The sequence below is a fragment of the Eretmochelys imbricata genome, chromosome 6 (genome assembly GCF_965152235.1).
Source record: "Eretmochelys imbricata isolate rEreImb1 chromosome 6, rEreImb1.hap1, whole genome shotgun sequence".
Taxonomy (NCBI): Eukaryota; Metazoa; Chordata; order Testudines; family Cheloniidae; genus Eretmochelys; species Eretmochelys imbricata.
This window is the reverse complement of record NC_135577.1, coordinates 28,160,479-28,185,324: the sequence shown is the minus strand read 5'-3', so window position 1 is coordinate 28,185,324 and position 24,846 is coordinate 28,160,479. Positions and strand designations below refer to the sequence as shown.

Sequence of the window (24,846 nt, the reverse complement as noted above, 5' to 3'; positions counted from 1 at the left end):
AGGGACTAAAGACTACACCCTTAAGAGCTTTATAAACCAACAGTAGCAATGTGAAGCCAATCCATCACTTGAAAGGAGGCCAGCAGAGAGAATGCGTGGTGTGCGAATACGATCACGAGTTCAAACCAGTGGACAAATGTGTTGCTGCATTCTGAACAAGTAGGCAATGGAGATGCTTTGCGTCAGGGAGCCCTATTTAGAGGGAATAACAGGAATCAATCTTCATGGTCACAAGGACATGTGTTGTTGTTGCAAGGTTATGATGTGATAAATAAAGGGTACAGCCTGTACAAATTGTACACTGAGGGAAACCTGTTAGTACAGTGTCACCCAGTAGCTTCCCACAGCTGACAGGGACATGAATGGTCCTTGCTGCAAACAAGTCCCCTCAGTATGTATAAGGAAGAAAGAGAGAGTAACTTCATAATAATGAGAGTTTTTCTGTGGCTAAGTGATGCAAAATAATAAATGAAGAACACAGTAGTGTATAAAACATGTGCCCCATTGTCATCATAAATATGTAGATACGGTAGATAAATATTTTGAAAGTAAATGTATTCCACCTGGCCTAAGCAAATACAGAACAGTGCTCCTATTGGAGTCCATAGAAGTTTTGCCATTGATTTCAATGGGAGCAGGCCCACAGCTCTAGAAATGAGTCTCTTGTGTTATTGCTGAGATGAAGCGATGCACATTCTCAGCTTTCTATTAAAAAATCAAAGAGAAATTCTGCAGTGAAAGGGACAAGTGATAAGAGACAAATGGAAAATAGAGTTAAAGCTTGTCACTTATTCCCTAGCCTTCTTTCCATTGGGTGGACATTATGTTTCTGAATGGTTTCTTGTAGCTCAGTTTGATAAAATTGGCCTGTCTGGGCCAATGTTATTTGGGGAGAAAATCCCAAGGGTTTGCTTTTGCTTGTGGCATCTTAAAAGCAATTCCAAAGGTGGAAAGTTCAGACAGCCTTTCTGGGAATGGAGACAGAAAATATCTCAGTGTGAGTATTCTAAAAAGAGTTATTTAAAAATAACATGGGCTTAAATATTTTTCCATGTGATGTGAATAGATGCATTTTCCTTTTCTTTCTATTTAAATTAACTTTGAATTTAATGTTACTCCCCAAATACTCTATAGTCAGAATGTAGAAATTTACACAACAAATGGATCTGTCAGCATCCCCATACAATTATTCTCTCAATTTGAATGGGCCCCAAACTGAAACACTGGCTCAGCACTCTCTCAAACCTTTGGAGCAGTTTGGATCTGGACTTTGTGGCTCAGGTCCATCTAAGAATGAGCTGTTCTGTCTCCCAAAAGCAAATACTGGGACAGATTCTCCACTGTGTTCATGGATACCCATGCAAAGTAGTCACAATGAAATGCTACTACTGTGACTCCTTAGCATTTTACATCCGCTTTCCAGAAGGGTAAATAACAATAATATTTAGCAGTTTAGAGAACTCTGTACGCTCAAAGCATTGTACAGACCTTAATTCATCGTCTGTGAGGTAAGTGAAGTTATCCCCATTTTACAGATGGGGAAACTAAAGGCAAGAAAGGTGAAGTGATCACAGAGTGAGTCGGGGGAAAAGGTGGGATTAGAACTCAAGACCAACACTGAACTCATTGTTCTGGATGACCCTGCCCTTGCTTCTGTAAATATGCATATAATAGTGCAGTGGTTCTCAAAGCCGGTCCGCCACTTGTTCAGGGAAAGCCCCTGCCAGGCCAAACCGGTTTGTTTACCTGCCGCGTCCACAGGTTCGTCCGATCGCGGCTCCCACTGGCCGCGGTTCGCTGCTCCAGGCCAATGGGGGCTGCGGGAAGGGTGGCCAGCATGTCCCTTGGCCCGCGCTGCTTCCTGCAGCCCCCATTGGCCTGGAGCGGTGAACCGTGGCCTGTGGGAGCCGCGATCGGCCGAACCTGCGGATGCGGGAGGTAAACAAACCAGTCCAGCCCCGGCAGGGGCTTTCCCTGAACAAGCGGTGGACTGGCTTTGAGAACCACTGTAATAGTGCATAGTAAATTTGGTTCACATGCCCTAAAATTGGTCCATGGGGAAGAAAGGAAACATCTTTCTTACTGTGACACTCCCCAGGATTGTGAGACACCTCGTCACCACCTGCCCTAAGTGTGAAGAAAGTCTGGTCTATGCATGAGTTCCCTTAAACCACCAGCCTCAGGCAACACAAGCACCGCCTTCCAAGCCTCACTCTCTCTACAGGGGAGCATTAGGCCCAACTCCTCCCTATGTTCCCTTTAGCGTCCAGCCCCGTACCCACTGAACTGGCACAGAATTACCAGGCCTGGTGCTCCCTGAAAGGAACAATACACCGCAATTTATTTCTTATCCCTTGGAACAAAGCTCTATTAAACGCACAGCTCTTATATATATTTATAGTGCAAACAAGAATAAACTGATTATCAAAGATCAGGGGTTCAAATGACAGTGAGTATGAAGAGTGGAAGCAAATGATAATGTATAAAGAAGATCACGCTTTCTAGAGATTAAACTTTAACTAACAAGTCCAGCTCGCTGTCTAAAGAAGCTTATCTCACCCAAAGTTTTCACCAGCATTTTCAACGAAGTCTGGATGAGACCCCCTTTTTCATGAAGCAAACTCACCCCGCTTACTTCCTAGCTGAAGGATGCCAGAGTGTCTTCTATGTCCACCAAATATACGTGAGCAGACCTCTGATGTGCACGCCTTCCCCCCGCCCCCAGGCCCCTCCACTGTTTACTTCTTCCTGTGACCTTCCTCTCTTTGATGTTTTCACAAAATCCTTCATTAGCTTTCAGTTCAGACTGATGAGAAGAGACCCATTGTGAACTGTACAATACCTAATTGACATGTAAACAGCGGGATAGATTAACATTTCTTGTCTGAAAGAAAACCCGTTTTTTACCTTTGCTGGTGACCAGTCCCTAGATACAGACTTTCAGAACGTAATTTTCAGTGTATATACATAGCTCCCTACATAACATCCTTACATGTGTTTTGCAATGGCAGTTATGACCCATGTGACACTGGCTTTTATTTGAGACCTCACATGACACTCTTTGGTGAACTAGGTTGTACATGCCAGACCCTTATGCACCCTCTCTGGTGCCCATTACCAGTTGGCACCAATAGATTCCTGGCTCACACTTACCTTTTGGCCGTGTAAGTGCTATTTAACTCAAAAAACATTATTGTAATTGCTTCCCTGAAGGGGCAGTTGAGGCTTCTCCTATCAGCGATGGAGTGGGGAGGGTTTCAGGTGCAGGGAGGCGGTTTTCCCAGTAGCAGGCTGGAGTGCACAGCATCCTCCATGACCCTCAGCCAGTCCAGTGGTCCATGTGGTATCAGTTCAGCCAGTGTAATTTAAAGAGCCCGTAGGCTGCTTTAAATCATGCTGGGAGCTGTTTCCGCTGTGTTATCCTCAGCTGCACCATAGAATCATAGAATATCAGGGTTGGAAGGGACCTCAGGAGGTCATCTAGTCCAACCCCCAAAGAGCTGGCATATTATTACTTCACAGCATGAAGAGATGGGCAAACTTACAGGCCATTTTTCAGGAAACAGTGCCCTGAAATTCTAGTGGGTCTCCCCCAAGATCTCTTTCTCATGCAATAATTCATCCTGTTAGAGATAACATACTATGTATTCCCTTCTGCAAACTCTGAAGGCAAAGTTAACTCCCATCGCTGCTCATGAGAACTCTGCCGCCAGTTGCACATCAGAGGGAGAATAAAGCCTAGAAATCAGGGCGATGATCATAATACCCCATTGTGATGAGTGAAAAAGAACTGCTTGTCAGAAAGGTATAAAAGAAACCTTTAATTCCAGTAAGGATAATCTGTGCTTCAGGTGCGCGGTGGTAGATAGCACAGCACTACCCAGCTTTTGTACTGAGGCGCAGGGAGGCTTTCAGGAAGATAAATGCTGTTCTGTAGCCCAAGAGAGGGGCAGCGCTTACCCCTATTGGTCAAACGTTGAAGCTGATCTAATGGCCATTAGAAAGAAAATGTGATGCTGCTCAAATGTGCTGTATGAAGAAATTGGGCAGGAAGGACACTGCCTTTCCGGTGCTCGGTCCCTGTGCAGCTCAAGACACTCATATCAGCATCCTGGCAGGGGGTCTTCCTCTTTATGCCCTAGACTGGACTCTGGTCTCAGTGAGTGCCGCCTAAAGCCAGAACCTGCTTTTTAAAAAAGGTAGCAAAGCAATTCAGTGTTCTGCTCTTGCTAGGTCCAGGAAGTAACCGTTACCTAGGAGTTATCTTCAGAGCCTCGTAAAGGAATGGATGTTACACTGGCTGGATCCATGAACGCGAGTTTGTACCAGTGTCACTCCACTTCCCCACCGTTCGTGAATGGCCAAGAGTCAGAAGAACAGGAATTTGGCTGTTCCTCCTAATATAGCAGTTTGTTTGCATAGCTCTCTGGCATTCTAAAAATGGAATCAGTGCTCTGCTTAGGTAGCTCTGAAGAAGCAGAGTCATCTGTCTGTGAAACTTTGGTTTCTTGTGTCTTGGTGTTAACTGTTATTATTTCTGTCCCTTCCTTTTAGAAAACCCCTACTGCTCATGCCATGAAGGAGGAGAATTTTCTTCGTCGCAGGTTCTCTCTCTGTCCTGCTTCTTCCACCCCTCAGAAAATTGATCCTCGCAAGCTGACACGGAATCTGTTCTTCGGAGCTGATAATGAGATCTACCCACTCAGCCCAGGTCAGTGCGTGCTACATGGCTTCAGAATGTGTCACATGCTGCTCTCAGCCTATCTTCAATCATCTCAAATCTCAGAGCAGTGCGTATGCACAGACAAACAGTACCCCACTTACTGAACTAATCCTCTGGGTGGGTGAGTGTAAGTGGATTTTATTAGAGCATCTGCAAGAAACAAAGAGAAACAGCTTTATATGGACGCATGAGCAGGAGATCAAACTCATTCAGCAAAGGAGGCCCCCAATTCTATGAAGTATTGAGTGGTTCCTGCCAAATGCTACAAGCCTTCCGCTCCCATTGATTTAAGTGGGAATGAAGGACATTCACGCCTCAGAGATGAGGCTCAGAACTTGTTGAACACTGAATGGCCTAAAATTTAAGAAGTGATTTTGGGTATTTCTGTTTTGGGGTGCCCAATTTGAGGAACCTAAAAAGGATCACCCTAAAAAGCAGATCCTTTTAAGGCATCACATGGGTACCCAAAAATTGAGAAACCCAATATTTCCAGCCCCTTTTGCAAATTGTGATTACTTCTTTTAAGTCACTTGACCCTACAGTGCACAATAAATGTTACAAATGCAAATTCTCTTTCACCAATGTTCAAAAATATCTTCGGCATTTTTCCTAGCAATATGCTCAGTTGCAGTAAGTGTAACACCAGCTTCAAGAGTTCACAATACTTCCTTCAGATTTAGTCTAAAATTGCTAGCAAACATCTGTTCTACAGGAAATGAAAGTCATGATTTTTTTTGGTATTTGCTGTGTGTAATAAATACTCAATCAAAATGTTTCTCTGATTGCAGTCTGCAAACAGTGCTTCAGATTCCAGTTTGTAAACATGTGCTTTAACCTTAGATGAGAGAGCAATCATATTTTTGCAAAGTCATAATTTGTGGTTGTCATTTCTGTACTTAATAATCAAGTCTAGTGGTACCTCAGTGAGTTGTCAGCACATTGATATTTCAGGAGAAAAGGATACAGCACCTGCAAAAAGCAAGGTGATATTTCGTATTTATATAGCACCCAAAAAGGTACTTGGCGCTAGATCCACAAAGGGATATATCTAACTGCCTCTTTAAGCACCTAAGTCCAACATTTAGGCACCAATGCCATTCACAAAACCACTGCTCAGGTACCACCTTCCCCAGTAGGTGCCTAAACTGCATAGACATCGATGTTTCTGCCAGTGGGCATATGCAAAGCTGCCTAAATCCTGATGCCGCCAAGCTGTTTGGTTCCTGTCACATCTAAGCCCTGGTGGGATTCTCAAAGTAAGCATTTTCTTGCCTGTCTTGCTGGCATGCCTACCTAACACAAAAGACATCAGGGATGAGCCTATGTGTAAGTGCCTAGTATATGCATGTGAGATATAGGAGATACCCAAGTTTGAATCCCTGATGTGGAGCAGGGACTCAAACCTGATTCTCCCACATCACTGGTGAATGCCCTAACCACAGGGATATACAGTCAATCTTGTCCTACTTTTCTCTTTGGCCTAATGAATATTTAATTATTCATACTGAATGGAACAGTTTTAACAGGAGAGATTGAGACCCACCCCAGAACAGCATGTAGCTCGGGCGCTCTCCTGGGATGAGCAGAGCTAAGTTCAAGTTCTTGCTCCAAATCAGAAAGAGCAGAGATTTGAAAACAGGCTGTCTATGTCCCAGGTAAGTGCCCTAGCCATAGGGCTATAATGGCATGGGAAAGGTGTGTGTGTGTGGGGCGGTGCCTTTTTCTCTTGCATAGTTTACCTAAAGTGGCTGACATCTAACTCCAGGAGAGGGCTTATGGCTGAGAATCCCAAGTAGAGGGAGGGCCCTTCCTCTGTGGCATTGTTTACTAGCTAGCTTAGGCAGCTCCATGCTCAGCTTGCTGGCTTCTTGTTCCCTTTCTTAGGCACCTAATTCTCTCCAGAGAGAGCCTGAGCACCTAACTCTGGGCTGTGAATTCTACTGGGCAGCAGGCACCTAAGAGACCCCTTTGTAAATCTGGCCCTCAGTGCTTCACAAGCAGAGAACAAGGTCAGATCTGGAACCAAAGAGTTGACAAGGGAGGGTCAATCGTAGGCCTGGCCGAAATGCTGAATTTTCGCTTTGGGGCAAATTTCAACATTTTGAACAACAAAATTAATTACAATTCAGAACAAAAATAACTATTATCAAAAGTCCCTTAAATTGGAATTTCCTGAAGAAAAAAATCAGTTTTGGAAAATGTGTTCAGGATTTTGGAATGTTGTTTCAGAGTTTCAAAATTTCATTTCAGATTTTATTTCATTAGTTTTATTCTCTTACTTTTGTATTTTTACATTATTTCATGATCTGGCAGTAGTGCTAGGTTAGGGTTAACAGTATACGTTAAAAGAAATTCTTTTTGCGAATACAGACTAGCACGGCTGCTACTCTGCAACCTGTCAGTATACGTTAACACTATGTAGGGTTGTTAGTAGTACCATTGACGTGTCATATTATGCTATAGTGTTCTACTGTAAAATTCATTAAGGGCAGCTGCGACTTTGTGCCAATTGAAACATGTTATCTTCTGTAGGTCGAAACGTCTCCTGTTTGTGTTGTAATGAAACAGTTTAACTAGCAGCTGCCCTTAATGAGTTTAAAAATAAAACAAAAATAACAGGATATTTTAACTATCATGTCAGCCTGACATGCCAGTTGTACTAGTGCATATTATACAGTACTGCAACTCACATGTCATGAAACAACATAAAAATATAAACGTGAGGAAAATTTCAAAAGAAATTTTGAAATCCAAAACGAAAGTCCAAAATCCCAGTAATTTTCTAAAACATTTTTTTTCCATTTCGAATTTTCAGTGTCAATCTCTTCTTTGAAAAATATTTAGATTTTGATTAAACTAACATTTTCCATTAAAAAATGCAGCGCCAGTCCATAATTTAAATAGGTCTTTGATTTAGGTGTCTAGCTTGAGACAGGTTGGGCCCTGATTTTGAGCAGTGTTGACCAGTTGAAAATTAGTCCACAAGCATCTCCACCCGAACATTTAAATGCTGAGACACCTAATATGTTTGCCCACTTTCAAAAGTTTGATGGCAGATAACTACAACTCCATATAGAGATGTGGCAGGAGCAAAAAGCCTTGGCAATAGACTACTTTGTCGTTGCTGAGCCAACCCAGGAGCTGGGCCAGCTTTTAGAGTTTGGGAAGCCTATTTGTCAACTTTAGGAAACTTACATTTTGAAGAGCACAGGCAAAGAGTTTTCCTGCTGTCATCAGCTTCCTCTGCTGCTGGGTAAATGGAGATCAGCTGCTTGTCACGGGGTCCATGCAGAATAATTACCAACAGTCTCAAAAATTCAATTAGCTCATCTGTGAGGTGCTGAGTGCTCTTTAACACCCACATAAACCAAAGGGAGCTGAGGGTTTGCAGTAGATGCTCAGCACGTCATGGGTGAAGTCCTCTCTTATCACAGGCTTTGACTCTTTGCCAGCCTTCTACTTTGTTTCTCTTTCCTTCTTGTAGAGGGAGCAGTCTAACTGGCCTGGCCTAAACCCACCGGGTGTATGTGTGTAACAAGTGCAGTGTGCTGGATTAGAGCTTTTGTTGCCTTTCTCTACTTAGCTAGAGGATCCTGCAACATTGGTACAAGTGATGAAAACAGCCACCCATCTTTCATCCCCTCTGTCCTCAACTTAGGAGAATGTAGGCCAGAGATACAGTTTAAAAAAGCACAAATTAATACACTGTTCTAACTAAGAGTTCTGGGTGTGTGTCCAGGGATGGAGGAGACTTACTTTTGTCCTCCTTCCTTGGATTTTTATCCCATTTATTTTTCCTTCCAGTTCATTCTATCTCCATAACACTTATTAAGTTTGCCTTTTATTTCTTTGCAAGAGCAGACTCTCCTCCTCCATCTTCTATATTTGCTTTTTCCCCACCCCCAATTCTCTCTTCCCCAGCTCTCTCCCCCCTAGAGTGTTGTAGCTTCCTCTTTACTCCATTTCTTCTGCTCCCTTTTTTCCTCTGTATCTCATTCTGTCTCCTTTCCGAGGGCCAATAGGGTGTCTCTCCTCACTGGGAATTACCTTTCCAGTTCCCCTCCTCCCCCGGGCTCTGGTAGATGCTGCTACTCCTGTGAAGAAGTCTGGGTTTCCCTTCTCTCTGTCCCCTGTGAAACTCTAGTTGTGTAGGCTTTTCCACTGATCACTTCCTCCCCACTCCCAAGTTTGTGTCCAGATGCTGTATTCTCAGCTCAGAGAAGGAACTAAAGTAAGTTGTAGGCAGCCCCGTTACCGGCTGGGAAGGAGCTTGCAGTGGCCTAGCACCATCAGCAGAAGTTCAGCTATTTCTCACACAGAATCAAGTCAGTCATAGTTGCTCTCTACCACAGCTGGGACAACAGGTTTCACAAGCCCAAAAACTAGCCCTGGGTGGCTTTAGGACATGTAAATAAATATAGTAAAAAGTTAGTGACAGAGTTTATACCCCAGTCAAACTACATTAGGAAGGTTCTCTGAAGTGAGGAAACTAGTACTGTTGTTTTTTTTTTTTAAAGGGGGAGATCAACTGAAATAGCTCTTCTGGCTCTTTGCTTACTGTTACGTATAACCTTTCTGATTGTTGTAGCTGAAAGAATTTAGAGAAAGATATATTTCTCTGTTTACAGAAGGTACACAAACTGAAGAATCAGTTTCATTATTTTCCCTTGTTTATGTTTTTTTCCCCCACATAGCAATAAGGAAGAGAAACCATTTTTAGAAGAAAGTAGGATGTGGTCGGAAGACCACAGAATTTGGAAGGGGGAGTAGCACTATTAACCATTTATTTTTAATTGGCTACACTTCAGGTGGATGTTCTCTCTTTAAATCAGAGCTGGCACATACAGGTCTCCCCAGTGTTGGAGATCCACATCTCAGATGCTATGGGCACCTGCCTAAGAGCACATACCTGCAGCTGTAAAGGGCCAAAGGTTCATATAAGTATAGTCCCCTGGTATTTCCAGCATTCTGGGTAACACTTTCCTCCAGAAAACACAGACTCTATTTACAGTGGAAGTGTATTGCTGTGTATAGTATCAGTTATAGCTAAAGTTTGAGTGTTAGCTAAATAAGTCCTCATAAAAAGAAAACTAAGGGAAAAATTTAAAAACCTTGCACCTTTCAAGTGAATGCATCCAAAGCTCCCTTTAAGGGGAAGGGAGAGGGGAAGCCCTTTTTAACTTCTTTGTTATGTATAAAGAAGACTTGAAAATAGTTCATATAAGAAAAATCAGTTCTCTCTTTGCCAGAGAACTTTGGAGAGGACTGGAGAGCTAGTGGGATAATGACGTCACAAGCAACAATGAAAGGTTAGTAATTGAGAAAGGGATTTTTAGTCTGGCTGATGAAAACCCTGAGTTTTTTTCTTTAATTTGATGAACACCTATTTAACAAAAACACCTGACAAACACTTGGATGAAAAGCTCTTTCTGATAGATTCACACCTGCCCACCCTCTCAATTACAGGCTAAGAGAACTCCCACTCTAAACCACTAAGAATTCCTCCTGCAGAATCAGAGAAAACAAGACTTGGTATAGAGATTTTTTTTTTTTTTTTTACAGCCCCTGAATGCTTTTCAGACTTTAAATATGAGACAGCCATCAAACCACCCCCAATGAGCACTTTGAATGATTAGTTACAAAGGAACAAGAGGATTAGTACCGGCACTGCTACCACAGTCAGAAATGTGGAAGCAGCATTACCTACAGAATGAACTTTGTACAACTTAAAGCGAGTCTCCTTGGAGACAAGCCATTTATGCCTACATGAGTTGCTGAACAAGGATGAGGGCCTTACAAAAACTTCTGTAAGGAGCCTAAAGATACTCTAAGAAATGCCTAGATACCTAAGGAGGTAGGTGCTTAATATCTATTGACTTTTAATGGGAGTTAAGCGCCTAACCAGCTTAGGTGCTTTTGTAAATCCCAGGTGCCTATGTGCATCTTTTGGTTCCTAAATACCTTTGTAAATCTGGCCCAAGATCCATACACACAACTAAATTTCAGCCTGACATCTACTTCATGCAATTTTAACTCATTGTGATCACTCTAGCTGGGCATCAGTGCAGGTTTTGCTCCATACTGTCTTGTTAGTTATTATAGCCTATGTTTTGCTCTGTAGTTATTTATATGCTATACCAGAAAGATTGTGAAGCCGTAATTCTCCTATTGTATTACGCTAATCAGTGCGCTCCTTATCCCCCACTTATTTAGCTTCACGTGAAGAGAAAGTGACCCTAGCAGTTATCAGTCATGCTTATTAGATTGTCACTTACTTACTAAGGGAGAAGTAAATTGAACCTGTGGGTCAAGACATGGTAGTAAGCCTTAAGTAAAAAAAAAAAACTGCTACTTTTCCAGAAAGGGTCAGGATATTTATTACAACTATATAGCAGAACAGACAGAAAGTATCAACTCAAACGTATAACATGAAGTATATAACCACAAGGCTATATTATGACAGGCTTTCTCCAGGATGTTTTTAGCACTCAGAAAAGTGTGATTTCACTACTCTTTCAATAAGAGCCATTCATCTTTCTGGACCCATTGCTATTGCTGAGCTCAGAGCTTTTGCTTTATCCTTTTATAGGAGCCTTTCCCAGCATGCTGTCTGTCTTAGTAGCTAGCCCTTTAAATCTGTGAGAGAATGAGTTGTAGCTCTAATATAGTCATTTTGTGGTTTGCGGGGAAGGAACTGCTGCTTTTTTAAAAGCTGGTGAGCGTTTGGCTTCTTTTATGTATTTGCTTATTTTTCTTTTTCTGGGTGACAATGTGCTTTCTGCTGTGGAGGGGGTTTTATCTTTTGGGGTCTGCTGCTTTTTTCACTTTTTGTGTTTGATACTGGGAAACTTCCAAAGATCCTTTGCCTCTGCCATCAAAAGAAGGGCTTTCTGTCTCTCTGCAGGGTCACAAGAAGCCTGCTTGAGATAGTTAGTTAGTTTGTTAAAGTTACCTGAAAAACTGATATCTTCCTGTGTGAAGTTCTGTGCAATTAATGAAGAGCATAAGGATGCAATATAACCTAGATGCTGACACATAAAGCATTTGATACATGCTGATAAATGTTATTTAGTAGGGTGAACAAGAAGAATATATTCAGCTGTGGGAGAATTCCAGACTGCATAGCGCTATGGGAGAGGGGCAACTGGAATCACAGATATACCTGAGATCCCTTTAACCATGTGAATTACCTAGTGAAACAAATCCCTACAATCCAATTTCCTAGTATGTATACCAGCTAGGTGTAGAGACTTTATTTAGGTAACAAGACACAGGGGGAAAGTGTGAATTATATTGTTTATAAATGTCACCAGAATAAATGCCCATGGGGCGAATAGCAGTTGAGGCTTATGACTGCCATTAAGTTTAATTGGACTCATGGACCATATGTTGCCTTCCTGTGTAAAAGACCCATTGCATGGAAGAGAACAAATGAGCTAAGTATAGCAACTGCATAGATGTGTGAGTGTATTCTAACTTCCACCTAGCCTGGGAGAACTGTAGGGATGTGGGGAGGAAAGTGCCAGCAAAGGTACCAAGGGCAAGAGATCACTGAGAGTTTAGGCTCCCATTCGCATGGTTGATCTCTGTGTACTCTCCCTTCCCTCCCCCTCTTCCACCAGCCATGATAGCACAGTTGGGCTGGGCACTGTACTGCAGTGGGCTACCAGACTGTGGCTTTTCTCTGTATGAGCTGAGGGTGTGAGGTTTTGGAGTACCCTGTCTGCAGGGTTGGACAGGGGTATGTGGAAACTTCACTGGAAGCTCTCCAAGCTATGGTAGACTGAGCATAAATTACCCAAAAATCTGTGTGTGGTAGGGGGCCAACCCAACTGTGGTTCACAAAGGCATCAGTGAAGTCAGGAGGCACAGGATTTGGAGATTTCATTTGGATTGGGGACTAACTTGATGCTATATTCCAGCATAATATGCAGCCAAATGCAACCCCTCCCTCCACCCCCCTTCACTTTAGTGTTGTAAAGAGGCCTTGAACAAGGAGCTCGGTTTTGACTGGCTGGCTGTGACAAAATATATATTAGGTCACTCCAAATGATGCTTCCCTGCAAGAGTTCTTTCATTATGAAGAGATGAGGATATGCCACTCGCAGAGGTGAACCTTTTAATTTTGGTATGACACACTTATTACACCAATGTTGATTTGAGTTTTCTTTGTTAGTAAATGTACAATAGGTATGTCAATAAAATCAATAATAAAAAGCCATATTCAGCCAATTGGTTGCAAAATACAGTTGTCATGTTTTCACAGAAATTATAATAGTTACAAATGAAGTCTATAGGATCTGTGGTTTGCTGTTACGTGAATGAAGAACAGGAAACATGAGTAAACTACAGATACAAAAACATGTATTAGTGTTTCATCATTTGCTCCTTTCACAACAAAAATAATATGAAGACCCTGTTTGGACACAGCTGGCTCCCAGTAATCACATTTATTAACTGTCTGCAAACATACAAGGACTAGCTCAGTGCATACTGCTGCTCTGAGTGGTTTCTGATGGTTCTAAAATAGAAAATTACTTATGCCTTTATACTATAGTCAGTTGAAGCAGCTAGTTGAGCTGTGAGACTCGTACAGCAGCAATGTGGCTTGGTACTCTTCAGTGGAATTTGGAAAACTCTCTCTGTGGCTAGAATATCTTCACTTTCTTTGTGTTCATTCCAAAATTTCACCATAGAAATGCCAGCCCTCGGTTTGACCGTGTTTGTGGGAACATGCAAAATGGTTCCCAGTGTGGTATGTTGTCCTTATAGCTACAGAGTTGTCAAAACAACATCTTTGCTTCAAAAGACTCTGTTTCATGCAAATATTTTGATGGCTTATTGAACTAATCAGTATTTTGAAATATTACTTTAAATGTTAATGCTATATTCAGTTTACTTGGAAAAAAGCTGCAGAGGAAGGATTTTTTTGAAGTAGAGCATTTCATTTTTCTCTGATCAGTGAATGGTATTTGAAAAGATACAGGAGTTACTAGTTTGTGATGTATCTTGTTTTCTTTCAGCTTACTTGAGATCATGCACAGAAATCTCTGATGTAAATCAGAGGGTCAAATATTTGAATGTTTCTGTGATCAGACTTAACTGCAAGTGTAATACATAAGAAATACTCTTAATGAAATGACATTCTCAATTGACCTAATGTATTGCCCTTGTTTACTGTGACTCTGAAATTGTAAAATAAGTAAAGAAGTTGCTATTTATTATAATTAAAATATTTTAATTAATTGAGCCATTGTTGCTGCTGTTAGTACTGATCGCTAGTGATACCTATATTTAAGCATATCTAAGGGCTTGTGTAAGACCCTGTTTTGCACAGAAGGGATGTTTCTTCATTAATTTCTGCATTAAATTGCTGCATAACTAGGTGCTGCCTGCCTCCCCATAAGGAGATTTTTATAGTCTGTAATCCTGACACAACCATAGCACCAAACATTTCCATAGAATGGAAACTTTGATAAAAGGGTGTGTGTAGCCAGGCCAGTAACAGGGTTTCATAAAGTTAGAGATTTTTTCAGGTCAGTGGAGACCATTAGATCATCTAGTCTGACCTGTATAACACCATAGAATTTCATCCCGATTTACCCTGCACTGAGCTCAGCAATAATTTGTGTTTGACTAAAATGTATCTTCTAGGGTGGCACCCGCTCTTGATTTGAAGACATCAAGGGATGGAGAATCCACCATTTCCCTTGGTAGTTTGTTCTAATGGTTGATCACCCTCACTGTTAAATGGGGCACACATCTTTCTAATTTGAATTTGTCTGCCTTCAGCTTCTAGTCATTGGTTCTTCTTCTCTGCTGGATTAAAAGAGCATGTTACGACCCAATATTTTGTCAGTGTTGAGGTATTTACATCATAATTAAGCCACATCTCAGTCTTCCTTTGGATAAGCTAAACTCATTGAGCTCTTTAACTCGTACTGTAAGGCATTTTCTACTACAGTCCTTTAATCATTTTTGTCTCTTTTCTGTGCCCCCTCCAATTTTTCAACATCCTTTTTTAAATGTGGACACCAGAACTGGATACTGTATTCTAATACTGGTTTCACCAATGCCATAATCAGAGGTAAAATCATCTCCCTACTCTTATTCCTTACTCCTATTTATACATCCAAGGATCATATTGGGAGCTCGCATTCAGTGATTTAGCCGAGTCATTGATAAAATTGACAATAGAATGGAGAGTTCACTTATGAAGTTTGTGGATGACACCAAGATGGAAGGGGTTGAAAGCACTTAGGAGGGCAGGATTAGAATTCAAAATGATCTTGACAAATTGGATAATTGGCATGAAATCAACAAATTTAACTTCAATAAAGACAAGTGCAAAGTACTTCACTTGGGAAGGAAAAATCCAATGCTAAATGGAGAATAACTGTGTAGGCAGTAGTACTGCTGAAAAGGACATAAGGGTTGTAATGGATCATGCAATGAATATGAGCCAACAATGTGGTGCAGTGGTGAAAAAGGCTAATAGCTTTCTGGGGCATATTGTCAGGACTGTTGTATGTAAAACCAGGAGGTAACAGTCATGCTCTACTCAGCACTGGGCAGCCTCAGCGGAGTACTGTGTCCTGTTCTGGGCACCATGCTTTAAGAAAAACATAGATCAAATTGGATAAAGTCCAGAGGACAGCAACAAAAATGCTAAAAGGTTTAGAAAACCAGACCTCTGAGGAAAGGTTACAAAAACTGGGCACGTTTTGTCTTGAGAAAAGAAGACTGAGCAGGAATCTGATAAGTCTTCAAATATGTTAAGGCTGTTATAAGAAGGATGGTAATTGATTGTTCTCCATGTCCAGGGAATGTAGGACAAGAAGTGATGGGTTTAATCTACAGCAAGGGAGATTTAGGTTAATATTAGGAAAAACTTTCTGACTACAAGGATGTTAAGCACTGGAATAGGTTACGGAATCCTTGTCATTGGAGATTGTTAAGAACAGGTTGGGTGAACACTTGTCAGGGAAGGTCTAGATATACTTGATTCAGCCTCGGAACAGGGGGCTGGACTAAATGGCCCCTCGAAGTTCCTTCCAGCTTTACTTTTCTATGATTCTGTGACTCTTAAATCCTTTTCAGAGTCACTGTTTTCCAGGACACAGCCTCCATCTGATAGATGTGGCCAGTATTCCTTGTTTCTTGATGAATTTAAATGGATTTTGCTTGAATCCAGATCTCTCTGTAGGTCTGTTTTGTCCTCATCGTTTGCCATTCTGCCAATTTTTATGTCATCCACAAACTTTATTAGGAGTGATTTTTATATTTACTTTCTGATTGTTGGTGAAAATATGAACGAGTATTGGACCTAGTACTGATCCCTGCAGAGCCCACCAGAAACACCACCATTCAAAGATGACTCCCCATTGACAACTAACTTTTTGAGACTGGTCGGTTAGCCATGTTTTATTCCATTTAACATTTGCTTTATTGATATTGTATAGCGCTCACTTTTTAATCAACATGTCATACAGTACTCGGTTAAAATATATTCTATCAATTCTGTAGAGAGATTGTTATAGCACATTCATTGCTGCAGTATTTGAGTACCTTGAAGTAGCATATTAAGCAATATGACTACACCTCTGCCTTTCGGTGTTTGTTTTCTCATCCTCCCCCACCCCCGGGGATAGAAACAAATGCGGTGGATTGTCTTGTTTTTGCATGGTTTTAGGTTTGTTTAATATTCAAACATGCATGTTGCTATTATGTATGTGTTAGAGAAGGCAAAGTCAAAGAAATGAGCCTTGCACTTGGAGTAGAACGGGATTGGCAACCTTTGGCACCAGACCAGTCAGGGTAAAGCCTCTGGCAGGCCGGGCCGGTTTGTTTATCTGGAGTGTCTGCAGGCATGGAGCCCCGCAGCTCCCACTGGCCACAATTCACTGTTCCCAGCCAATGGGAGCTGTAGGAAGTAGAGACTAGCACGTCCCTTGGCCCGCGGTGCTTCCCACAGCTCCCATTGGCCAGGAACAGCAAATCGTGGCCAGTGAGAGCTGTGGGGCTCCGTGCCTGCAGATGCTCCAGATAAACCGACCCAACCCGCCAGCGGCTTTATCTTGGCAGGCCAGGTGCCAGAGGTTGCCGACCCCTGGAATAGAAGATGGTGAAGTTTGTGATTGTCCTGAGTTCCTGGTGGAGTTCATTCCACAGTCTGAGAACAGCCCCGCTTGAAGTTCTGCCTACTGCATTCACAAGCTCTACTCATATTGTAGAGAGTTACATTGTGCTTGAGGAGCAGAGCTGTTGACCATAGTCTTTGTTCCACATCTTAGGAAATCTTCTAGATAGCCTGAACCCAGGCCATCGAGCACCTTGAAGATAAGGACCAAGATCTTTAAATTGCTTAGAAATTCTATGGGAAGCAACTGCAGAGAGCAGAGGATAGATGTGATCTGTTTGTGGAGCTGGGTTGCTGAGGCGATGCCCTGCAGTGTTCTGTTACTAGCTGGAGCTTCCCAAATGCTGAAGGCTTCGTGCCCAAGTTTATGATGTGGCTATAATCCAGCTGAGAGGCGACAAAGGAATGAATAATTGAGGCCGGGTCATTGCCCATGGAGATGGGATTGAGTCTCCTAGCCAACTGGAGATGGCAGGAAAGCATGACTTGTAGCTGCTGCTATGTGAGAACTTAGCATCAGCAAGGAATCCAAGAGTACTCTTAAATTATGAATCTAATTGTAGCACAGCTATAGCTCTGTTAAGGTTAAGACCTGTTTTCTATTTAAAGCTCAACTCTAAGTGCTCTAAAGTCTGCATGGTTACTTGAATTGGTCATGGGGCTCTGTTAGGGATTCGACTTTGGGGTCATTTGACCACAAGTTTCCCAAAATACGCCTGGTGTTGGGTGGGGGAGAGGGGCAGCGCAACCACTTTTCTTAAAGTTGACCCATTCTGGCAATGTGTATTTATGTGCAAAAAGTGATCAAACCAAGGATCAGCTCATTGCACCAGTATCTCCAGTGTTCAAGAGTTACCCTCAAAAGAGTGCATGGCACCCACCAGCCCCTTGGGGGAATCAAATTAAAATGTTGTTTGAAAGAGTTTCTTCTCAACTTAGGTGCCTGAGAAGGCTCACGCACCCAGTGGATTACACTGTGCATGTGCAGAGAGAGGCTAACTATTTGTAAAATAACTTCTGTGTCACAGGAACTGTGTGGCTCCCAGGGTATGTTATGGTCCTCTAATCCGAGCGCTATCCCCACCCAATCTGCCTCTGTCAAAGGTTTTTATTATTATTATTATTTTTGGGAAATACAGCAGAGTATTCAGAAGGCTCTGAAATGACTTTTAAAACAAAAAACAAAAAAACCCTACACAAGCACATGCTTTCTATGAAGGTGACTGGTGTGGAAGAGTAGGTGGGAATGAGGGACAAGTGTTGGGAGATAAAGTCTGGCAAGGGTAAATGGGAGGGCCCTTCCATTTTAGAAGAAAAATTCCCTTCTTTGACAGTCTCTTAGATCAGTGGCTCCCAACTTTTCCAGACTACCGTGCTCCTTTTAGGAGTCTGATTTGTCTTGTGTACCCTAAACATACTTGCTTACAAAATCACACACAAAAACACACAAGTGCCATAGCATACTATTACTGAAAAATTGCGGACTTTCTCATTACTACCATATAATTATAAAATAAATCAATTGGAATATAAATATAGTACTTACATTTCAGTGTCTAATATATAGAACAATAGAAACAAGTTGTTGTCTGTATAAAATTTTAGTTTGTACTTACTTCACTAGCCTGTTGTAAAACTAGGCAACTATCTAGATGAGTTGATGTACCCTCTGGAAGACTTCTGTGTACCCCTGGTTGAGAACCACGGTCTTAAATGGTATCAAAGATGGCAATAACTGTCCTTTTGGGGAAAAGAGAAGTTAGCTGAGATGGACTGGAGCTAGGATTGTCAACAGTCCGTTATTACAAGAGGATGACAAAGGCGCAGGGTTCCAGGAAATAGTAGCAGTAGCAGCCATGAGGGTGAAGCTCATTCTACTAGCTTCCATCTGTTCTCTATTTTTCCCCCAAATCTTTCTTTTAGGACCCACAGAGGGAAGGATAGATGGAATGGCTCATTCCTCTCATTATTTTGTCTACCAATTAGGCCTAGTATCCGACGAACCAAAATTGATTCATTAATTTCTGGTTCAACATTGTCTGCTTTTTCCCAAGTATGATTTCAGCATAATCCTTGAATTATAGCAACATGAACTTTTTGTTTGGACTCCTCTAATCTTTCCGTCTGGTTCTCTTATGCCTGTTTATAACACTCGTTATCGAAACCAACTTGATTTTCTGTTACACTAACCTGCTGTAACAAATGTTAGCATGTTGTGAACTTTCCTATACTTTTTACAATTGAGTTTACAATTAGGATAAATGATTAGGCCCAAGTATCAACACTCCTGTAAGGTCAGAAAATGGTATGTCTTAGCTCCTTTAGAACAGTCTGATGGTTGCAGGGATGTCACTTGAGGTGACCTGAGACCTAATTTGTCATGTACAGCCAGTCAAAACCCAGCTCCTTATGTGATTATTTAATATATAATTAATTAGTAACTTAAATTTTTATCACAATCACTAATTTCTAACAACTTAATCTTGCAGTGCTCTATTTTAAAACAACTTTGGCCTTTGTTCAGTGGTGTGTAGTCACTATATGTAAGGCATGCATTGCATGCCCCAGGACCAGCTTTGCCCTCAGAACAGCTCTATCCAGCCTCCCATCACATGGACAAAATGGCATCCTCCACACAACATGACCTCGCACGCAGCATATGTGTGAGGTCATGCTGTGTGGAGGATGCCATTTTGCATGCAGGTGTAGAATTGCATGCCTGAATAAATATGACACGTTAAGACACTGCCTTTGAATAAGGAGCTGGGACCTATGAATAAGGCGCTAGTACCACAACTAAGGAACTGTGAATAAGGACCCAACTTCAGCCTTGTCTGATGCCTATGTTTGAATTTAGTGCATTCTTGTGATCTGTGGTATTATGCATGATGTGGTATGCTCCATGGTAGCATATTGAACTCAAAGGCATAGGACAGGGAAGTGGTACACATGACAAATGAAGCACGAAGGCAGCTGGGTCCATCAGAGAATGAAGTGGCTATTCTGGCCTCCTATTCTGAAGGGAAAAGAGGATTGTTAAGAGGAAGGATGAATTCATGGCTAAGGAATTATATTGGTAGTCTGAGATCTGTGTTCAGTTCCTGGCTGTGACACTAGTTTCCTGGGGTAAGTCACTTAACCTCCCTGTGTCTCAGTTTCCCATGTATAAAATGGAGATAAATCCCCCTCCCCTATCCTCTCTTTTTTTTCTGGAGGCATTTGCTTTCTTAGGCCAATGCTTCTGCACTGCGCAGCTGGAGGAGCGTAGGGACTTGTGTCTGAAATCACAGAGGCACGTAACCATGATGCTGGAAGCTGAAGGCATTCAGTTCAGCATTATCCTGAGTCCAGAGCGCATTTTTGCAATTATTAAATAATTCTGAGAAGCATTTACACTATTAACTAAAGGACAAGGTTCTGAATTGCTGATCAGTGACTGTAATAGTCAGTTTTCTATACAGAACCTCAACAATTCTGACCAGTGAAATCCTATCGACTTGACAGTCACATCTCTGATTATTTGTTTATGAATACAGCCAGCCAATCAAACAGATTGTTCTCCCACCCATTTTATACTGAAAATTTAACAGAAAAAATGTCATAAGAAACTTAATTTCCTCCACAAGTTTCTGCCTGCCTGCTTTTCTCGTTGCATTTGGCTTCTTAAATGGCTGTTAGATATATTTTTAAGACTTGACTTCTTACTGACATGCCAAGTTTGTACTTGATTTAGTTGTACAGTTATTTAATACATCTCACTTGTTTCATTGGCCCAAGCTGGGAATGGTACTAGTGGTACGATATATAGGACTACTTGTCCAGTTTCTGTGATTCTTCATCACCATGATATCTGAGCATTCCTAAACATGAATTAACTATGCACAGCACCCCGTCAGTACTATCCACATTTTACAGATGGAGGAACTGAGGCACAAAGGTGATAAGACTTCCCTAAAGTCACACAGGACATCTGTGGCAGAGCCAAGAATCAAGCTTCAAGTCCTGACTTCCAGTCCACTGCACTGAACGCTCTCGGTGAAATTCTGGTCCCATTGAAGTTAGTGGCAAAACTCTCATTTGCCTTCAGTAGTGCTACACCAGGATTTCCCCCTGTGTTTTTTTTTTTTTTTTTTTTTTGCGTCTCTGAGACTTGTCTACACTGCGGTAGCGTTTGGAAATTTCTCTACGAACACCTCTGGTGGTAATACGTTGTCACTGAGTCTTTTGGCCAGCAGTTTTAGTGGTTATTTACTGTATCAAGCATTGTGAATCCCTAACCACTAATAATTTTGAAAACAAAGTTACTTTGGACTTGGGAAAGAATAATGTCAAGACAAATAATAATCTAGTCTAATAGAATGGGTTTTTCAGTAGGAGTTATAAGTTTTCCTTTAGTGTAAGGCCATTATTACAATTTACCAAAAATATAGAATTTGTGTAGATAATGACAGTGTATTGTCCTGAATAGAATTACATATTTTGTAACATTAAAATATTCAACATGTATGAAATATATGTACTCTGCTTTGAAAATATAAAGCCCTACATAAATGCTAACTACTATTGTTAATATTTCTTATTGTATCCAATAACCTCTTGGTCAGGGGATCTTAATAGTTGATGCCAGAAAACCTGTAATCTTTTATTATTTAATTACATTTAGATACAGTTCTCTTTCTATAAGATTTTATAATTCAGGTTAACGTTTGTTGAAAAGAAGGTACACTGTCAAATACGTTTAGGTATGGGGCCATGCATTGAGCAAGGAGGATACAATAAAATATTGAAAAGCTTCTTATTAAGTCACCAGGGGGTTATTTTGTGCACTAAATGAGGCAGAAGGCCAGTGGGAAAATAGTATGTGACCATGTAGTTAAAGACCATATCATAATGAATAGGGGTCCAAATTAAGAGTGTGCAGGCAGCCTTAATTCTGGCATGTCTTACTCTGAGTGCTTGACTTTGCAATCGTAACACTCATTTTTATTTTTCTTTTAGTGTTTTTTTTGGATGCAGTTTTTAAATAGTAACAATTGAAAAGACCAAACATTTTAAATAGTGCTCTTTGTTATCTGAAACTCTTACAGCAAATCTGTAATGTGTTTTCAGAAGTTAATTTGCATATGGACTAGGTTATTTAAAGCAGCACTGTCTTCCTGGAGCTGCCTGCTATGTCTATTGCCTATGACAATTTCTCCTGCTCTCTGTCAGCAGTGGTCTTTTTAGAGTAATTGCTTGGAGTAGCCATGACTTTCCACAGAAATTCTCAGTTTCTTGTTTATACTGCTCTGTTGCAGGAAAAGACATGGAAGGAAACAGTCTGTCAGTGCTGAAGGATGAGACTCCACAGACTCCAATCTCCATTAGTAAGGTATTGTGGGGATTGTTCTTAGTCTCATTTGCATCTCTTCGCAGCGTGGGTTATTAATCAGTTGTTCCATTTTTAAACTCCTCCAGAGAGCATCTTTGGCAGTACATACAGTAATGCTGTGTGCAGGTGTGTGCGTCTGATATGAAAGAGAGCATGCTTAGAAGGATACAGATGAATCAATGCCTTCTTGTATGTCTGTACAGCACCTAGCCCAATAGGGCCATGATTGTTTGGGGTCTTGGAGGGGCAAAGGGGCTACTATAATGTAGATATTAATAATGATCACTATAAGGTTGCTATTTAAGAGGCATCCCCTGAAACCGTGTTTCTGGTCAGGGAGGAGAGCCTAAAACTTTTATCACGTTGTACAGCATCCACCACAATGGAACCTCTGGGCATTAGTGCAGTACAAATAATTAATAAGAGCCAAAATCCCAGATCAAAACATTGCATCTGTATAATAAGCGAAGCTGAAAACCTGGATCTGAAACTCCTGAATTTAGAGTTCAAAATCAGGATCCAAACCTAAAAAATCCTGCCTGTCAGGATTGACTCAATGTAGCTATGGGATCAACCTGTGAACCTGGATCTTGATTTGAAATTTGAACATGGAATTTTTGTTTGGGCAGTCTCTACTTAATTTGCAGAGCTAGACGTAGAAACAGAAGCCTCTTAATAATTTTAACTTAATATAGTCAGAAATGAAGCTATAAAATGTTTTTCATCTGAAATTGAAATACAGCACAAAGGAAACAGCTGGAGGTTGAAGTGATTTCTTATGATACAGAGCACATTTTCATGTATCTTTATATGCATTTGGCTTGTCCAGGGCTTATGACTCCCTTATAAGTGTGGGTAGAAGATTGTAAACACTTCCACAGTGGAATCCTGATCAAGAAGCAGTAGGGAGAGATGCTGTTCTGGAAAAGCACTGGGGACAGTAACCTTTCTTAGTACAAAATGGCTTTGTGTGCATGTATATAGGCTATTGCTGTACCTAGACAAGCTGAGATCCAGTCCAACATCTGCTTTTCAGCTGAGTTCCTAATTTGAACCCAGGCTCCCAGATAGCTTGACAGTGCCAGAAAAAGGTCGAGTGATTTGTCCACAATCACCTGATAGCTATGATCTGCACGCTCTTTAATCCCAGTCATCTTGGAGACTCAACTAGACTCTGATATTAAACCCATGATTTAGAAAAAAGAAAAGGAGTACTTGTGGCACCTTAGAGACTAACCAATTTATTTGCGCATAAGCTTTCGTGATGCAGCCGATGAAGCGAGCTGTAGCTCACGAAAGCTTATGCTCAAATAAATTGGTTAGTCTCTAAGGTGCCACAAGTACTCTTTTTTTCTTTTTGCGAATACAGACTAACACGTCTGTTACTCTGAAACCTATGACTTAGAAAAGTGATGGGGAGGCTTAGCTTATTTTTGTCTGTGTTTAGGCCACTCATGCTAGTCAAGGGACTGGCCTACAGATAATGGGCAACAGGATGGTATGTAAATCAGAATTTGATTTCTCAGTTACATTCTTGTGCTTTTTCCCCCCATTGAAATGCATTTATTGATGTTTCAGGAATTTGAATATTGCCCTGCTGTATGTTTCCAAGTTGAGTGCTTGTTTTCTGACTTATGTGTCTAGATAAGGAGTGAAGGCTGCAGAGCGCTCAGACACCCAGAAGGGCTTTCGCTGCTCATCAGGCAGGCTTTTGATTGGTTATTCTTTCCTATACGCTGTTAGGGGCATTTATCCCCTAATAATTAGAGATGAGGCAAAACGAAAACCTTATCCAGCCCATTCCTGCAGCTTTGGAGGCTGAGATGACATGGAACCTAGGTCAGACCCAGGCCTGGTTCTGCTTTTACCAAACCAAGGCCCTGATCCTGCACTGGGAGGTAGGCAGGTGAATTCCTTCACCAACACAGAGAGAGCTCCTTTGACATGCATCCGGGCCCCTATAACTTAGATGTTGAGGGTTTCTGAAAATCAAAACCTGGCTGCCTCAGCTCATCCCCAGTATTGGAAACTGGTGATTGAACATGCTAGACCTGGAAAGATGTAGTTAGTTTCCTGTTTCATTTCCTACCTAAATGATGTAAGCAGACTGACTGCCCATTACTAAGAGAGACAGGGTGGATGAGGTAATATCTTTTATTAGATCAACTTTTGTTGATGAGAGAGAGACTTTTGAGTTTACAGAGAGCTTTTCTTCAGGTTTGGGAAATGTACTCAGAGTGTCACAGCTAAATACAAGTTGGGACAGATTGATTAACATAACTAGTTAACACACATTTCAAGGGACCATTAAAGGTGAAGTGGTCTGTTAACGTTCCTCTAGACAGAGAGGGGAAAGGCAGCTGGGGGTCGTGGGGGTGGGTTATAGATTGTTGTAATAGGCAATAAATCTAATCTCTCTATTCAGTTCATGATTTTTTGTGTCTAGCAAAGTTATGGATTTTAGCTCCCAGGCTTGTCTTTTTTGAAATTGTTGGTCAAGTTTCCTTTGAGGATGAGGACTGACAAGTCAGATACAGAGCGATCGCTTTGTGAAAAGTGTTCACCCACGGGTGATATGGTGTCTTTTTATCATTTTCCTGTGTGAATTCAACA

At 41.4% G+C, this 24,846-nt stretch overlaps 1 protein-coding gene across 1 annotated transcript in view; it reads left to right on the top strand.

The window, feature by feature from the left end:
• Nucleotides 1-4,567: 4,567 nt before the first annotated feature.
• The window catches only part of OSBPL5 (oxysterol binding protein like 5), a 99,047-nt gene continuing 78,768 nt past the window's right edge, over nt 4,568-24,846 (top strand). Inside the window, exons 1-2 of the mRNA XM_077820042.1 lie at nt 4,568-4,711; nt 22,160-22,233. Coding sequence (XP_077676168.1) covers nt 4,576-4,711; nt 22,160-22,233 — 210 coding nt within the window. The 5' untranslated portion in view covers nt 4,568-4,575. The remainder of the gene's footprint in view (nt 4,712-22,159; nt 22,234-24,846) is intronic.